The 19,541-nt window shown below is 35.5% G+C and overlaps 1 protein-coding gene across 4 annotated transcripts in view; it reads left to right on the top strand.

The window, feature by feature from the left end:
* Positions 1–19,541, top strand: part of LOC149476063 (uncharacterized) — a 133,438-nt gene that overhangs the window by 2,405 nt on the left and 111,492 nt on the right. For 2 of the 4 annotated variants that reach the window (XR_016317914.1, XM_089712659.1), the window contains exons 3-5: positions 448–552; positions 1,010–1,150; positions 1,930–2,011. Coding sequence is in view for 3 of the 4 variants with exons in the window: in XM_089712659.1 (XP_089568785.1) it covers positions 448–552; positions 1,010–1,150; positions 1,930–2,011 (328 nt within the window). In the remaining variant the exon portion in view is untranslated. Of the gene's footprint in view, positions 1–447; positions 553–1,009; positions 1,151–1,929; positions 6,484–8,521; positions 11,431–19,541 lie in introns of those variants that run through there. The other 2 variants (XM_089712660.1, XM_089712658.1) reach the window with 2 other exon arrangements.

The following is a 19,541-nucleotide window of genomic DNA, read 5'->3' as shown; positions in this document are numbered from 1 at the left end:
TGGTACATGTTTACGTTTTCTCTACATAAGAACCATCCTCGTACTTCCAGGAATATAATAAAAAAAGAATTATCGAAATCGGTTCAGCCGTTCTCGAGTTATGTGCTTACCAACACATTTTGCGATTCATTTTTATATACAAGAAGATAATGTAAAACATTGATTAGTGTAAATCAATCACCGATCCAATGAAATCATAATATTTACTAGCTGCGTTTCGTGGTTTCACCCGCGTGGCTCCGCTCCTGTTGGTCTTAGCATAATGATATATATAGTCTGTAGCCTCTTCGATAAATGGGCTATCTAACACCAAAAGAATTTTCTAAATCGGACCAGTAGTTCCTGATATTAGCGCATTCAAACAAATGAACTCTTCAGCTTTATAATATTAGTATTTATTTATTGACCATCCACAAAAATATGACATATTTATATTTTGCATTACAGATGATCAAGAGAAAGATATAAAATGTGACACAGTTATCAAGGAAGAAGTGAATATATTGATTGAACCTGAATATGATGCTGAGCCCATGGATAACCATTCAGATGGTAAGATTATATTTATAACTTACTAGCTTAACTAAAACCTAATAAATTATATACTAAAACCTTCCTCTCAAATCACTTTATCTATTAAAAAAAAAAAATGTGAGCCGTCATGGGACGGCTGGCAGATGTGAAACATCATTCGGTTTACAAGTGAGCCTATAGATGTGTATAGCGTGGCGACCCGTCGCCATGGCAAGCGTCGCCACGTCAACAATTCGGTTTACAAGTGAGCCTATAGATGTTTCACATCAAAACTGTATCAAAATTCGTTGCGTAGTTTTAAAGATTTAAGCATACAAAGGGACATACAGCCTTATAGTCTTTCTCGATAAATGGAATATCTAACTGAAAAAAAAATTCAAATCGGACCAGTAGTTCCCGAGGTTAGCGCATTCAAACAAACAAACTCTTCAGCTTTATAATATTAGTATAGATTATTTCATTTACATCATTACAGATGAAAAACCACTAATAACAAGGAAAAAGAGGAAACTAAAGAAACTGCGCAAACGCAAGCGAGAGAAACTAGATGTCACTGAAGAAATGTTGGCCGAGATGCAGCGGATGAGCGAGAAACTGGAAGAGATGCAGTATGTTGGTAAGTGTTAGAGTATTAGAATGAATGAATGAATGAATGAATGAAAAAATTCTTTATTGCACACACATACAGGATTACAAAAGAAGAGCGATAAAAGTTAAAACATGTACAGAGGGCGGTCTTATTGCTGTAAGCGATTTCTGCCAGACAATTAGCCGCCATATATGGCTATAATTTTTATGAATATTTAGTGAATAACTGACTATGATACTATAAATGACTGAACAGTTGGCTTGGTTGGTAGTGGCCCTGCCTTCCAAGCCAGAGGTCGTGGGTTCCATTCCCACCCGGGGCAAATATTTGTGTGATGAACATAGATGTTTGCTCTGTGTCTGGGTGTTAATTATCTAAATAAGTATTTATTTAAAAATAATATATGTATGTTTATCAGCCATCTGGTTTCCATAACACAAGCGAAAGCTTAGTATGGGATCAGATTGTGCCGTGTGTGAAAATTGTCCTGAAATATTTATTTATTTATTATTGATAATAAAAATAAAGAGCGTGTGTGCCGAGCACATGTGTCAGAAGTGAAACTTCTTTGGCAAAATTCAAAGATACTAAAATCGTCGCCTTACTCCTCAAGAAGTTTCTCTTCAAAAAATAATAAGATAATTAAAGAGAAATAATTTTTGAAAAATCGGATAACTAGTTTGGTAGATTGTTTGATACAATCATAAAAATATTTTCTACCACAATAATAGTATAGAGTATAGACTTTTGTTCACTATAAAAGAGAAAAAAAAAAATCTTTATAATTATAATGACATTTGTTACAGAACCAGCACCACAGAAGCCGGAGAAGAAATCCAGCGAAGACATGAAAGCGTTCGCGAACGTCATAACAATAGTCGAAAATTCGTATGTCTGTCCCTTCGATACCTCTTTCAGTGATTATTTCTGTATATACTGTAGACGCGTATTCACAGACCCCACTAAATTAAGGGAACACACACTAACACACGACCCGAACACGTTCAAACAAGTCCTGTCAAACTACACGAACAATAAAAAAATTCAAATTGACATTGACAGGATAGACTGTCGTCTATGCCCGGAAGTGATAAGTGATATTGACGTTTTCAAACGTCACGTGACGTCACACGGGAAGGAAGTGCACGAGGCGCCGAACGATTTTTTAAAATTCAAACTCACTTCGGGAACGTTGTATTGTTTAGAATGCGGCAATACTTTCAGTTTTTTTCACGCGCTCAAAAAGCACATGGCGGAACATTTCGGTACTTGCATTTGTGATGTTTGCGGCGCGCATTATTTCGAAGAGCGAATGCTTGTTTTGCACCAAAAAACACATAAACCGGTGGACGAAGTTTTCAATTGTAAAGAGTGCGGGAAGAATTTTAAATCGAAATACACTAGGTATATTCATATTGCGAGAAATCATAAAAAAGAAGCGGCGTATCAGTGTAGTAAATGTGACGAAGTGTTTTTTTCGTATACCCTCCGGTATCGACACATGATAGACTATCATGGGGAAGAGAGATTGTTCAAATGCGATCAATGTGATAGAACATATGATAGTAGAAAATCGTTACGGGAACATAATAGGCGGTTTCACTTGAAAATACTGAAACATGAGTGTCATTTGTGCGATAAACGGTTTTATTTACCGTCTCGTTTGAAAGAACACTTGGCTAGTCATACTGGGGAAAGGAATTTTCGTTGTGAATTCTGTGGTAAGAGTTATCCGAGATTACGCGGGTTAAAAGTGCACATGCAATCGCATAATAGTGATAAGAAATTTAAATGTGTCATGTGTAACGCCGCCTTTACGCAGAATGTTAATTTAAAAAATCATATCAAGAGGCAACACCAAGGGTTAGATGTCAGTGAGGGTTATCAAGAGTGTAGTTAGTTTGTGTTCGAACATGTTTTTGTTTGGAAATCTATTTTGAAGTGAAATTTCTTTAGGCGCGTTGAGAGTAAAATTTTAAGTCGCGACATGGTAATACCGCACGTCATGGAGTAAGGCGACGATTTTGGTATCTTCGAATCTTGCCAAAGAAGTTTCACTTCTGACACGTGTACTCTGCACATACGCTTTTTTTAAGTATCAAATCCTTGCATTCCATGTGGCAATACCATGGAGATATTTTCATGGTACAGTCGACTCTCGATAATTCGAAACTCGAGGGACTCTTAAAATATTACGAATTGTCGAGTGTTTGTAATATCAAATGGCTCGAAATTTGTGAGAGTAAATAAATAAAACTTCGAATTCTTAAGTGTTGATCAAATATTATTTATTTACTCTATAACAATGACAAAAGTTTAGAGGTACATTCGTGTGTACATACATGTAATCATAATGTGAATTAACTAAGTTTTCGAAATAATTCTGTTATACTGGTTTGCTTCAAAGCATATTGCTGCTGCTCAGACTTCTCAATAATGTTTTTTAAGAGAAAAAATGCCTGACATGCTTTTTCATCACTTTCGTTTTGTAGACAGAAGGTTTGTAAGGTATCGAATGAGGATCTTGCTTCCTTAACTGATATTTCTGCCAAAGGTTCTGATGCATCGTCCTCATCTTCATCGTTACTTTTTGACGTGACAACGTCTTATAATTCGATAGAGCCGGCTGCACGCACGAAAAAAACATGACTCATGCGGCGTTACCTCGCTCTGAGGCGTTCCATGTGAGGCTTCAAGTGCAAGCGAGAGCGCGGAACGAGCGACAAAGAAGCACAATCGGACGTTGTCACGTTCAACTATCGTCAGTGAACCGACTTTACAGACAACCAATTTTTTTTCATTAGTATCTGTCGCAGATAAAATTTCGCCATCGGTTAGTGTACCTGATACAGCAACATCTTCATCCACTTAAACAAAGTCAAGAAAACTCACATCGCTGATGTCAATTAATGGTTCTATTGCTGGTTCTTGATCATCCATAAGTATTGGAAGATTTTTTTGATCTTCTTTGAAGAAACCGGATTTTTTGAAGCAGTTGAGAATCGTTATTATAATTTATTGTCGTGTATATTAGTCGTATAAATTTATAAATATAAATTTATACCCCTAACGATTTGAATGCCATAAGACCAAAAAATATCAATTTCAATCGTTAGGGGTGTTACAGTAAACATTTGAAAAATAGACCAGTTTCATCAGTATTAAAAATGTCTCGGGCATGATAGTTTTCCATCAAGGTCTTCAATTTACCGTGCCAATCTAAGCAAACTGCATCATAAACACTTCTACTTTCCCCACAAACTTTTTTAAACACAACTCCATTTCTTTTTTTGAAATTCGTAAGCCACCCTTCACTTGCCGCAAAGTTTTTGATGCTTAAAATAGACTCAAACTCTTTTGTTTTTTCCTTCAACAAGATTCCGCTAATAGACACTTTTTGTCCTCTACACTGTCTTAGCCAAATGACCAGGCTTTCTTCCAGACGAGGAAATTCACCTTTAGTTCTTTTCCGTACTCCAGCAGTTTGAAAAGCATTAATTTTCTCCTTATGTTTTATTATGGTTGAGAGAATACTCAGAGGAATCTTAAATTCTTTTGCAACATCACCTTTCTTCTCACTTTCCTCTACTTTTTCGATTAACTTCTTCTTTTCAGCAATCGTCAAACATTTATACTTCCTAGGGCTCATGACTAACAGAAAATTTGAATCTGTATACACAACGAAAGATTAACAGTAACTGAATGATAACACAAACCAATTCGTTAGAGTGCGTGTCAAATAGTCAAACTAATAATAACAAAAACAATACACGTTTGAACTTGTCGCAAAATCGTATTTGTACTAACAATCTTTCCGCCTCTTTCTCTCTGCAACTTTGAATTGTCGAATGTTGAACGCCGATGAGTTCGAATTAACGCAGGTTTGAATTGACGAGAGTCGACTGTATTGCCATAAGAATTATATCAAAGCCAATTGTATTGTATGGAATAATAACCAAAATATACTATTTGAAATATTTGTGGGTAATTTTATGAAATGTTCAACTGACATGACAGTCTGTTTAGAATAGAGATGAAACGGATACCTGGTAACTATTAGATATCTGGCTTATCCAGCGGTTTTAATACTATACGGCCGAATACTGAATAAATAAAATGTTTTTTGAGTGATTACTTTATTTACTAGCGGTCCGCCCCGGCTTTGCCCGTGGTACCTACATGTTTACGTTTTTTTGAAGTACGAGGATGGTTCATAAGAACTATCCTCGTACTTCAAGGAATAGATTCCGCAGCGCACGCGATGACAGAATTTTTATTAAGGAATTTTTTACACCTTGGGTTACATTATTGCATTTTTGGTAAGGATCTCTAATTTTTTTGAAAATGCAATATAGCCTATGTTGCTCAGTGAAGATGCAGCTTTCTAATGGTGAAAGAATTTTTGAAATCGGTCCAGTAGTTTATGCGTGAAAACCATACATACATACATACATAATTACAAACCTCTTTATAATATTAGTTTAGAAGTATAGATAAGAAATACAATCAACATTCTACTAATATTATAAAAATTAAAGAGTGATGAAGGTTTCTTACTCTTCCATGCGAAAACTTGGCTGAGTCGGTTATGTACTGGAATAACTGCTTGCGCGGGTGAAACCGCGTGTCACAATATACATATATGTATTTACAATTATATGTATATTGTGACAAGAGCTATTTAACCAATATTTTTATTTTCCGTTGTGGTGTTTTTATTATTATTGGAACGAAGTTCCTTATCGTGCGTTGTGAAAGGGGGCTAGACGCAAAAAATTCTTACGAAAAGTTGTCACGACACTTTTTGCTAGAGTTGTGCGGCGTGCGGCGTGCGCGTCTTTCTCTGTCTGTCTCTCTCTAACTTAACACTTCGTTCCATCCGGATGTCCCTTGACATCGCTCAAGTTTTTTTTTAGTAAAGGTACGGTTTCTCTTGTAATTTCTTCCAAATACTGGTCACCAAACTGTAAATTCTCGCCTTCGTCTAAATATATGTTCCTCAAATCTGTGTTTAAAGGTATCCACACTGCACGTGTCTGATGTCTTTTTTTAATGAATTTTTTATTTTCGTGAATACATCCGAAGCTATTAAACTAGTATGTTTACTTGAAAGTTTTAAATCATCTGGAATATTAAAAATGCGTCCATCCGTAGTCTCGATTGAGGTTATGCACACCACATTGGTTTTTCCATCTGATCCCGCTAAAACTGAGAATTTGAAACGTAGTTTATCCATTTTCATAACTAGAAATGTCGTTTTATAAGGGATTTTGAATTAGAAAGAAAGAAGAAGAAAGAATGAAAATTCGTTTATGTGTTTCTCCTCTGAAAAAGATGAGACTTTATTTTAATAATTGCACATTTAACATAAAGTTTTACATTAACAATGTTACTAAAAAGAACAATTTAATAACCCGAAGAAGAAACGACATTAAAGTTTAATTTACTAACTTTAGTACACAATTTGAACGGTTCAAAGATTCTCTTTTTAATTTTCAATACTTCACAGACACAAAATGGATTACGAAGTAATATGGCTTGGGTTCGTTATACTTTTATTAATTTATGAAAGTACATTATTTATAAATAAAACACAATTATTGACACATTTACTGCTAAAATATAATTTTTAACTCACATAAACGGAATAACAAAAAGAAGCAATGCATTTTATTTCGTTACGTGTTTATAGCTAAACTGCATATTGCTTTAAACACGTTTAATGTTTCTATCGTACCTCAGTACGTCGCGGATTACGAATACAGGGGTGCGAGGTTGCCGCATCGCTTGATGTCGTACCTTGAAGATTACGAATAATACAGATGTGCGAGGTTGCCGCATCGCTTTATGTCGTACCTTGAATATTTATTTATTTATTTAAAATTGAATACACATAACAGATCACGATCTTGTTCGGCCTATAGGCGTTACATTAATTTCAGGAGCAGATCCGGCTTCTTATATTGCCTCCAAAACCATCATTTGTCAATTTCAGCCCTTATCATTTCCCTTTTATTGGAAGTGACTCCATAGGGCGGAATAGTAATCAAAGAAGCATAGCCTGTGTCAATTCTATGCACAGCGAAGGTAGTAGGTCGTTCCACTTTAGTGAAAATATCTATATTTTCAAGATACCTCAAGTATCGTAATCAATTTATTTCAGCAACTGTCAGGTGATTTCCTTCGCACTCGCGGAGAACTATTGCAGAACTATCCTCGTCGTCGTCGTGTTCGTACTGTAGTTCGAAAAAGTTTGCGGAGCGCAATGAATATTTCGTATTGTTACGCGAGGCGAATAAAACCTCTTTTTAAAAAAGAATCTTATTATTTAAAACACAATATTTGAATAAGAGCCGATTTTTCAATGCTTGGATAAAACTTATCCGTCCAATAAAGTATTACACGATCATATTAAAATGTCATGTAAACTGTCAAATACGGGCAATTAGAATACGTTTTTAAAATGGTAGTTTTATACATTATTCGAAGAATAAGTTTTATCTAAGCATTGAAAAATCGGCCCTTATTCGAATTTGCCGGCAACCGTATTCGATGGATGTTGGAACTAGACTGATGGATGAGGGACGTGTAGGAATGATGGCGGGAATGGAATGTGCTGACAGGATAGTTAAGGGATAGCATTAATACATTGGGATATATGTAACAGTATGAACAAAATCATCGTACTTGATTTGTCAGAACTGATCATCTCTTTTTACAAATTCGTATTTGAGATTAATAGTGCATATAGGTACGTGTACAACATAAATTTATTTTTTTGCTGTCCGCAGCAATTATCGCTCGCTATAAAATACAATATGGAACGGCTCTGATGCACCGCTAGCCAGTGTTTCTAGGTACTTCCAGATACAAGTCGCAATTTCGTTCACACCTCTGTGACCATCACCTTCATGCCATGCGTAACGTTCTACTTGCTTAGTTTTTAAATTCTAAATAGTAAAATACAAAACGTTTAATTTAGATAAGTAAAATTGCTCGGCTTCGGCTTGCAAATCGTATACCTACCGCTACAATGACGTTACCCTGTCTGTTTTTGTCTGCATCCTTTTCACGCCTTGACAGTTCTTTTTCAACATGATGGTTGTCGTATTCACCACGTAATTTTTTTTTGCATCCCCTATTGCGTTATTAAAAGCCACACAAGTCTCGCATATATATTTTTTTGGTGAGTGGAAGCCAATATTAAATTCATTGTTAAAAATACTGTAATAGGCTAAATAGTTTTCAAATGGCTTTTGCAATCATTTACATAGTCGCGATGATATTCAGCCAACGATCTCCCGCCGTCAATATAACTTTTTGTTGTAGTACAACGACAATAGTGACTTTCTATAGTAGGTATAGATCTTCTAATTTTATTGTTTCTGGAATTTTCAGGTGATTTCCGTGCATACCCCACAAAATGCAAGGAACCTAACTGGTATACCTAAAGTTGGAAATTTTGAAAAAACTTCATTTTGGCGGCAAGAGATGAAACATGTGCCAATCGATAGTACATCAAAATACAAATAGGAAATACTCTTTGGTAAAATGTCGTAATTGATACGGTTTCGGAATAAATAAGGGTTAAAAAAATTTTTTTTTTTTCAGTTTTTTGAATTATTTGTTACTTCTTACACTTAAAGGTTAAGACAAAGCATATAAAACTTCTAATTTGTAAAAAAAGGGTTTTAAAATGTTGCATTACTATCTAAACCAAAGTAATAAACCAACTTTGGGCTAGGGATACGCGCAGTGCGTCACTTATCGACAACCGTTATCGATATGGTTAGTTACGATGAAGATTAGTTTAGTTTCAGTTTCGGATGCAAATAAATTATTGAGTATTGAGTATTGGAGTAAATAAGTTTTTTTTTTACTTTTTAATGTTTCTTACTTAAATGTTAAGGTAAACATTATAAAACTTAGAATTTGTCATAAAAGGTTTTTAAAAATGCTACATTACCATCAAAAGCAAAGTAATAAAAATTAAACTCGAACCATTATCAAGCCCGCTTTGATTTTCAGGTGTCAGATCCATCACGATTCATCCCAAAGATATTATCAACGATGGAAAATCCTTATTCCATAGCATAAGCATGAATTTGACGCATTCCAAAACGGCCCTATAAAAGTAACTCAAGCTTCAAGCATTCATAATGTTTGTTATTCGGCCGCACTATGATCATAACAACTTACCACTGATAAATGAACGATTTTGTGACAGGTAGAAAGAAACAAATAATCATACATATTATTCAGATCTTTATTTATCAACTTACAATCTAAGTAAATAATAGAAGCTTTAAAAAAATATATGGAAGCAAAGCATCCGTTTGGTCTGCGGCAAAATAACTTAAGCTTTTTTGACTTTGTATACTTATTTATTGTAATTTATTGATTATTGATTTCCAATATGACATGTTTGCTCGTTAAATATTTTTTTAAAGCAATCATACAATTCTCAATTGTTGAAAACTTCAGACACATTTAAAATAATGTTGTCTTATCAAAGTAGCACTGCAATAGTAATAGTAGTAGTACTGCAATAATAAAAGTAGTAGTAATTGCAGTGCCACTTTGATTAGACAACATTAGAATGAGAAAAAAGTAAAGAACATAACACAAACTTAAAAATATCTACATAGCTTTTAGGAAGGTGCTCGGTATGGATTAAAATTCGTCATTAGCTTCATTTTCTACGTCATGTCGTACAATAATTGTATCCAAAAATAATGCTGGTGGCAGCGGAAAAACATTTTGGTGACGGGCCCATCCCAAGAACCATATAACGCTCGTGATATGGGAACAACATCCCAGAGTTCTCTTCCCTACTATGCAAGAGCAATAATGGCCTTCGAGTTTGTCCCTTCCTTGCATGCTATTGTTTATTAAAATATGTATAAACAAAATATGTCCGGTTTCCGGCATGCCGTGAATCAATTTTGGCTCGTAATAGCCACAAGTTCTCCAGAAATAGGCCTCCATCATCCCTACAGACTTGTATTTCGTAAACACCATTTCTTTTTATATGCTCACCGTAATAACTTCTGGCTTGTGCAATTTGATACGTTCCTAAAGCTTTTATGATTAGATCATCTTTGGTTAGGACTGGAAAATCTTCCAGACCAACAGCTGCGTCTATGGTTTGAAATTGGACTCTACGCAGATTCAAATTATTTTGTATAACCGTTTCTGAGAGCGGATTTGGGGCGTATTGTTTTAAATTAATTTCGTTCACCATTTGATTAACTAACACGTGATCAGTGAAACGTGCACCAAACGCATTTAATAAAGCGCATGCTATTTGTATTTTGATGTACTATCGATTGGCACATGTTTCATCTCTTGCCGCCAAAAAGACTTTTTTTTATCGCAAATTGGTAGGTATACCAGGCTTCATACTAAAATGACCCATGCTCTTTTCTGTTATCACATTACTCATATTCTGATCTTTCTTTGTCAGTACACATAAGGGAGCCTTAAAAAATAATTTGCAAACTCGAATTCTGCTTTCGTCAACGTTGAAATGGCGAAAATTATTTTGGCAAGGGTTCGCCGCGTTTGTGTAGCGGTATTTTGGATGAACTACATCAATACTACTAACAATAAATTGACGTTGCCGATTTACATCACATAACTTGTAATAGTTTTGGAAAATCGTTGTTCTCACCTGTTCAGATATTTTCAATTAGCATTTTTGGCGACATTTTTCAGTGCATGGTGGTCCCATTTTCTTTGTCCAGGGCGAAAGACGGCCACCGTTGGGTTTTAGTGGGTATGACTTCCAGCGAGTCCCACATACCCCCTTGGACAACAAAACTGCCGAGGGGGATGCGTAAATGCATTTCCCAACGTTAAAAAAAGGCGCATTAAAAATGTGACGCAGCGTTGTCTTATTGTATTTGAAGTCTCGGGATCAAACTAATGTTTAGTTATTTCTGTTTCAAATATATAACCAAGTATAATAAATCTCTATCAGTTATGGGATCTATAATGTTCCTCTGCAATTTTGTTGGCATTAAAATTCTCTGGCTAACTGACTGTATCAGTGTTTTTAGAGTGTTCAGCAGTTTCAACGGGTTAAAGTCTTCGCCCTCAAATGCCTTAATTACAATCTGAACATCATTTAAAACGCTTCTCAAAAATATTAAATATAAATAGTGTTTATTATCCTGAAGCATGTTGTATAGAAGTTCAGCAGCGTAACAATTTTCATTTCCTCTTGCCAAGTTAAAATGCAATTTTACTCTTCCCATTGCGATAGAATTTTTGTAACTGCTGGCTCTATCGACAACCAACGAGTATCGCACACCTTTGTAATTTTTAAAGGTGCTTCTCTACAGTTAATAAGCTCATATATTTTTTTATATTCATCTCTCCTTTATGGTGAAACAGAAAACCACTTAAAAATTTCTCGAACTAAAAACTCAACAGTTCTTGGCAGAGAATTTTCAGACGCATGAGTATCAAATGTTGAAGACCATAGTCACGTTTTAATATAGCGTGAACGCCGTTGTCGATCCCTGTCATAACTGATGCGTTATCTGTACCTATACCAATAATTTGATTAATATTCAACTTGTAATTCTCCAAACAAGCAACTAAACCTTCCACAATGCCTTTTGCATCTGCTCTTTCGATAGAAACCAGCTCCAAAAAGGAGCTTACTATTTCTTCTTGTTTACTGCTATAATATCTAATAATTACAAGACCAAGATGTTTGCTGACACTCACGTCTGTGGACTCATCTAGTAAAATACTGAATTTCTGGTTTCCAATGTCATCCAAAAGTTCCTGGTGAAAGTGTGAGGTTAACACGTTTTTCATTATTTCTGTGCATTTCGTTCGATGTACAAAATGCTTTGGTTGAGTCTCCACTTGCTGGTTTTAACCAACCTTTGAACTCATCCATATTTTCCCTCTCCGATCTATACTTCTGGGAGTAATATTTTTTTTGTATGTGTAAATCCATTTTCACTATTATTTTCCTTCAAACCGATTAACCAACTGAGTCTATCGATGACGATCAATGGAATGAAAAGAATAAAATGAAATTAAAGCAAAGACCCACGAAAGTAGTAAAAGGGGAATTCCCTTAGTGAGTAAGCAAGTCGCATGATAGGTTATCTCGCTCACTCCTGTAGAAGATTATTGCTTCTGGTCTATTTTTCGGGAATTCCCGGGCGGCATCTTTTTTTTTTCATCGCTCTGGCCAACAACCAAAAGTTGCCAGGAAAAGTAGCTAAAAAGTTTAGCTACAAGTTTCAAAAAATTGTAGCTGCCTGACATCAAAAAATTGTTAGATCTAGCTATATACACGCAGCCACTGTTGTCAACTTAGCTACTTATATAAGTACTTATATAAGTTGACAACAGTGGCTGCGTGACTGTGCTCCCCACTACCCGCGAACCCGAGACATCCGGGGATATAGTACTTATACTTTACTCAGACACTACATGCCTAGATGCCAAATCTGAATCGATAAAACAGCCAAAGCTGACAGTCTTTCTTGGCTCATTGTGTTTCTCAAATAATTTTTTTATTAATTTTAATTTTGAAAAACTTCTTTCAGCAGAGGCTGTACTTACCGGAATTGTTAATAAAATTTGGATGACAATGTAAATGTTTGGGTAAATTTCTTTCAAGTTATTTTTTGTTATGTATGACAGCAGCTGTTTCACGGCTTTAATGAAGTTGGGTAAATTCGGGATCATTGTATTTAATTCTTCATATAATTCAAATGGTTGGAAATCACTGCTCTCACCCACACGCAGGACGTTATGTAAATCGTTACAGTGTTTTAATATTTGCTCCTGAGGCATATTTCATCACGGCGTAAAAAATCTGTTTGATACCGGATTTGTATCGTATGTACCGGAGACTGTATAGGTTGATCGCTGCTTTAATAATCGAAATCCTGTTCTTTTTGGCTACTCTTTTATTCCTCAACTCTTTTGGGCAGGTTAAAACAGCTTCGCTCAGTAAATTTCCGAACATCAGAGAGGGATTTTTCAAATCCAGTTTCCCGATACTCTTTTATCCATTCACAAAAAGTGTGTAAATGTTCAAGAGCAATGCTTAAATAAATTTGTACTGATTGCCATAATTTACTTGTTATATTAACACGCGATAATATCTCATACCACACATGTAAAGATACGATAAATTCTAAACTTAACATTTCATTTAGTATCGAATCGCAATCACTGAGAGTGTCTGATTGCTCAGTTTGATTTTTTAAGCTTTCGATGCATTCAATCACTTCATCGAATTGCTATAATACTGCTTCGACTCTACTTTCCCATCTTGTGTCTGATAAAGGTTTTATAGTAAGTTTTAATTTGCCTTTTATTAAATCCCAGCGTTTGCTTGAACTTTCAAAAATAGCAAATAAATTGTATGAATCTAAAAAAAAAAGTTTTTGCTGCCATAGATGAGTTCGCTGCATGTAGATTCCAACTATGACAGCCACAAGGTGTGAAAAATACCCTAGGGTATATTGAATATTAATATTCGAGTTTTAACTCCACTATTTTCACCTACCATATTTGCACCATTGTCGTATCCCTGGCCACGGCAGTCTTGAATATTTAAGTCGTATTTTTGTAGGTGTTCTAGTATAGCTAAATATTTATTGGCTAAATATTCTCTACAGCTACTGCACACAAGCTATAGTCCCATTGGAATTGCATTTTATGAGACAGCGCCTTTTTTCTAAATGATTTTTCTCTTCTATAGAGAGTAAGCTTTTTAAAAATACTTGTTTTGTTTCATGGTAAGTTCATGCATCCATAACATGCTTTTGGCTGTTATCACCATAGTGGGCGTCTTTTCCCGAAACACTTTTAATTGATTTTTCATTTTTAATGTTTTTTCGATTCAAATTATTATTTATGGCATAAATAATAATTTGAATAATTTGAAAAAAAAAGCGCATAAATTTTATGCGCTTTTTTTAATCATTTATTTGATCATTTGCATTTTGAAAATAAATTTATGCTCATATGATTTTAGTGTTAGTACCGGTATAGAAAGATGCCGCGCATTTCTACTATAAGAACTTTTCAATGAATAATTTATTCTTTTTCCTCCTACGTACTTGGCAAATGTGGCCTTAAAACTTTCAACTAAATTGTTAGTTTCGTTATACGCGAAACTGTACGCGTGCTGGGAATGCTTATACGCCAAATCGGTTAGTTTTTGAAACACACCAAAGGCTACCAATTCCGGGACAAAGTTATCTTTGTGTATTTCAATTTTCTATGTCCCTTTTTATATTGTCGGCCTTTTCTGCGAAGGGAATGTTTTGCTTGGACCAGTATTTTATAGAAGAGTCCACTCTCCAATGTGATCTCTATTATTTTTCTTCCACAAGTTTCCTTGCTTTGTTATGATAAATTTATGCTTTACAATAATTGCACAAGAGGTTGATTTGACACTCTATTTTAGCACAAGTTAAATTTTCATAAGTTTTACCCAGCGAGCATATACCCCAATAGAGGCGAAATGTTACTTCTTTTGTTTGAAAATGATTCCGCCAACTGACATCTGCCTTCATTATGCTCTGATTGGCTGACTCAAGGTCAAACAGCACTCTAGAGATGGGGTAGTGCGCAAACATGATATCGATAACCAATGCATTAGTATAGTTGTTTTAGTGAATATTACTTACGTGTTTTCTTATGAAAATAAGTACCTATCAATTATAATTATTAATATTAAATACTAGCTGTTGCCCGTAACTTCCGTAATCCTCCCGTAATCCGTTTATAATTAGGTCATTTATCGCGCTTTCTAATAGGAAAATATAAAAGTAATCATTGTGTTACTTCAGTGTCCTTTTAACCTATGAAATAGTATTTGTCTGCGACTTCATTAGCGTGCTTGAAAGTGAAACAAGCAAAGAAGTTACATACGAAAGTCTATCTGTCTAAACATTGTGCGCACATGATCTATAATAATAAAAATACAAAATATTGAACAAAAAAACCCGCTTATTGTCTAATTACTTTTAGGTATGTAGTAAGTAGGTATCACAAAGTTAATATTATGATGACTAATAAAATAATTATACATTGATTTACTGATTTTTGAAATGAATTAGTTTCGTATAAATTCTTCTGACTGCTTGTTTCTCATCATGTCTTCCTGTTGCTAAGGAAAGCTAGCCTTGTATCTATATATTTTTTCGAAACACTTTCAGTCAAATCAGTTATATGATTTGTTTCGTCTGCGTAATAGTGATGGTGCTGATATTCCGGAAATAATTGTTCTTCTACGAAACTACTGAGTGCCTTGTGTACTAAAAAAATTTCGGAAAATACAACATTTTCTGAAAATTGTGAAAGCTCGACCGATTCCATTCCAATTTCAATGTCTGCTTGAGTTTCTTGATCATTATCATTGATGGTCTCTTCGGTTTATCCGGGAGTTGCAAAGTTTATTCTTGCGATTGCCGAGGAGCAATTAAGAATTGGAATTTTTTCTAACGGTATGCAGTTACCAGTGGACGTTTGTACCAATTCAGTGTGAACCAAGCATTTCTTGTAAATATTCTCGAATAAACAAGGAGTAGGGTTAACATTTGAACCGCCGTGTGATCTTATGGTAGCAAAAAATAGCTCGACATGGTCTTGGGAAATTTTATGCATTGGTAAGTATTTTAAAGGAGATGTTGCACAAATTAATTCTTCAAACATACCTTTAGTGCTTTCAGTTGCCACACAGAAACTAAGAAATCCAGTAAACCGATGAGTCTATTAATTTAAGTCGTTTAATCTGGTTTCTTTGTTTTATATTTGCGGTGACGTTCATCAGAAACTTTTTACACTCCTCTAACTTTTCAAAGGCTTTTTTGTGGTTATCCAAGTTTGAATCCGTATCCGTGAACTCATCATTCTGGATGTCGCATCGACATTTTTAAAGTCGACTAATTTTAACTGCTCCTCGCAGAAATTTAGTGCTGTAGCTACGCTGCGGCTAAACAACTGGTTTGCTAATTTAACCTTCATATTTTTTTTTAAATATATGTGTTCAGCGCGTAACTTATTCGCTAGATGAAAATTCTCTTTATCTTAGAGCTCTTGCAATAATTGAACATAATCCCAGTGTTAGTCCGTTTTCTTATGGGCATGCTTGTATGGAAAGGTATACATTTTTGAGTAAAGCAATGAAATTTGGTTCGAATGTTGTACTCGTCCACCTAAGCCCAAATCGCCTGGTAGCCAGTGTCTACTCCCCGGCAGAAGGGAGGGAGGGGGGGTTATAGAATAGAGCGCCCGGCGCTCGGAAAAAAAATTCTGGCGGATTCATTTGGCCCTTTGAGTCGAGTTTGGTGTCGTTATCAGGTAACTAGATGATGCCCGATTCATTCCCCATACCTGTTTTTTAGGGTTCCGTAACAAAATGTGTCACAATCTTTAAAATAATAAACTTTTGGCAGTGGCAAAATCCAAACAAACCAGTATATTTTTATATTTTTGTATCAAACTTGGTTTATAAAAAAATACTGTCTGAAAGGCCATTTTATGCAGATTATAAAAACATTAACATGCAACATATATCTTACCATTTTCAATGTGAAATAAATTATAGAAAGTACAGGAACGTTCGTCAGCGCAGCGTAGGGGACGGCTAATAGACCCGAAAAATAAGCAATAACATAAAACAAAAACCAGTCAAGTGCGAGTCTGACTCGCCCATCGAGTGTTTCGTACTTATTTGTCCTATACCATATTATCTGGTCTGGTAGGACCTGGTTAACTGATACACACACACTTTCGTCTTTATAATATTAGTGTGATTTTTAATCATCTTTAAATTATAAATGAAGTCAGGTAACATTGTTAAAAATAAAGATATATAATAATAGAACGTTTTTGTATTAATAATAATGACAACCACCTCCACAATTACATAATTCGGTACATTTGAGCTGGCGTATAAAACACTTCAATCTGGAATTGCAAGATTTCACGCACCGACATCTTATCAATTCAAAGCTTCTCTTTTCTTTTTATTTCAGATGAGCAATGAATATTTTGATTTTTTTAGGTCCCTAAATAATTATATACAGCCTGTAAAACTGCCCTTAAGGTGTGTTGTTTAAGGGCAGCTTCTGTGGGAGGCAAATTTTCGATTTGCCTGTCCGTTTTTGTTAAAAATTTGTTTGCGACCCTCATTTACTGTCACAGCGGGGTACAATGTGAAAAATAAACATGTACTTATAATAATTATTAAAAAAATATAAGTTCTGGATAAGAGTATCCTTAATATATCGTGACCGTCCTTACCTATCGTGCGTTGTATTCACAAACTTTTCAATTTCACTGTCTGCATATTTGCCACTGTAAAGTGCTTCAAATCCTTGTGTGCCATTCGGATATGCCTTCCATACCTCAAATGCATGTGTACCTATAGTTCTATTAGACCTTCTAGCTTGGAATACATGATATTCTGTACTAGCCATATCTGTCGACTGTTCTTAACATTATTTTGGCTACTACTACTATATCATGTGTTCCAAAGCTAGAAGGTCTAAAAGAACTATAGGTACACATGCATTTGAGGTATGGAAGGCATATCCAAATGGCACACGAGGATTTGAAGCACTTTACAGTGGCAAATATGCAGACAGTGAAATTGAAAAGTTTGTGAATACAACGCACGATAGGTAAGGACGGTCACGATATATTAAGGATACTCTTATCCAGAACTTATATTTTTTTAATAATTATTATAAGTACATGTTTATTTTTCACATTGTACCCCGCTGTGACAGTAAATGAGGGTCGCAAACAAATTTTTAACAAAAACGGACAGGCAAATCGAAAATTTGCCTCCCACAGAAGCTGCCCTTAAACAACACACCTTAAGGGCAGTTTTAGAGGCTGTATATATTTAGGGACCTAAAAAAATCAAAATATTCCTTGCTCATCTGAAATAAAAAGAAAAGAGAAGCTTTGAATTGATAAGATGTCGGTGCGTGAAATCTTGCAATTCCAGATTGAAGTGTTTTATATGCCAGCTCAAATGTACCGAATTATGTAATTGTGGAGGTGGTTGTCATTATTATTAATACAAAAACGTTCTATTATTATATATCTTTATTTTTAACAATGTTACCTGACTTCATTTATAATTTAAAGATGATTAAAAATCACACTAATATTATAAAGACGAAAGTGTGTGTGTATCAGTTAACCAGGTCCTTAAGCCGGGTATCCACTTAGGTTCGCCGTGGATCGCGAACAATGTGTGCTCCGCGAACGTGAACGTGTACAGTGTACACACTTAGGCTGCAACATCAGTGCTCCTGTCGGAGCGCTAAATTCCGCGCTCCGGTCTCCAGTAGGCACACGACAGACGGTCGGTGCAAACATGCCGCCTCCATAATTAGTAGGAAGTGCAGCTTATATTTTGATACATTATATTGTGATGGAATACAAACAACCTCCTCAATTTTGGCGAGGTAATATGAATAAGGGGAGAAGAAATAATGAAATAATGCATATATTCATCATATCATAGGACCACTCCATGTTCGCGAACTTAACAAACACACGCTCGCGTCCACGAACAAACTGCGCTCCCCTTTGAGTTCGCGCAAAAAACCGCTTCCGGAGCGCTCCGCCGTGCTCCGATCGTGCTCCAGTCGCGCTCCGCGATCACGACGTATCCATTATGTTTGGTTTGCGGAGCGGGCGCGTTCGCAAACCACGACGAACCTAAGTGGATACCCGGCTTTACAGACCAGATAATATGGTATAGGACAAATAAGTACGAAACACTCGATGGGCGAGTCAGACTCACACTTGACTGGTTTTTGTTTTATGTTATTGCTTATTTTTCGGGTATATTAGCTGTCCCCTACGCTGCGCTGACGAACGTTCCTGTACTTTCTATAATTTATTTCACATTGAAAATGGTAAGATATATGTTACATGTTAATGTTTTTATAATCTGCATGAAATGGCCTTTCAGACAGTATTTTTTTATAAACCAAGTTTCATACAAAAATATAAAAATATACTGTTTTGTTTGGATTTTGCCACTGCCAAAAGTTTATTCTTTTAAAGATTGTGACATATTTTGCTACGGAACCCTAAAAAACTGGTATGGGGAATGAATCGGGCATCATCTAGTTACCTGATAACGACACCAAAATCGACTCAAAGGGCCAAATGAATCCGCCAGAATTTTTTTTCCGAGCGCCGGGCGCTCTATTCTATAACCCCCCCTCCCTCCCTTCTGCCGGGGAGTAGACACTGGCTACCAGGCGATTTGGGCTTAGGTGGACGAGTACAACATTCGTACCAAATGGCATTGCTTTACTCAAAAATGTATACCTTTTCCCATAAGAAAACGGACTATGTATGGAGTTGCCGTTTTCATCTTCGAACTCTCGATACTGTT

Source organism: Colias philodice, chromosome 29 (assembly GCF_061535455.1).
Source record: "Colias philodice isolate Cphi_HAF_F1 chromosome 29, ilColPhil1 Martin Lab GWU primary, whole genome shotgun sequence".
NCBI classification, from domain to species: domain Eukaryota; kingdom Metazoa; phylum Arthropoda; class Insecta; order Lepidoptera; family Pieridae; genus Colias; species Colias philodice.
This window is presented reverse-complemented; position numbering and strand designations above follow the sequence as displayed.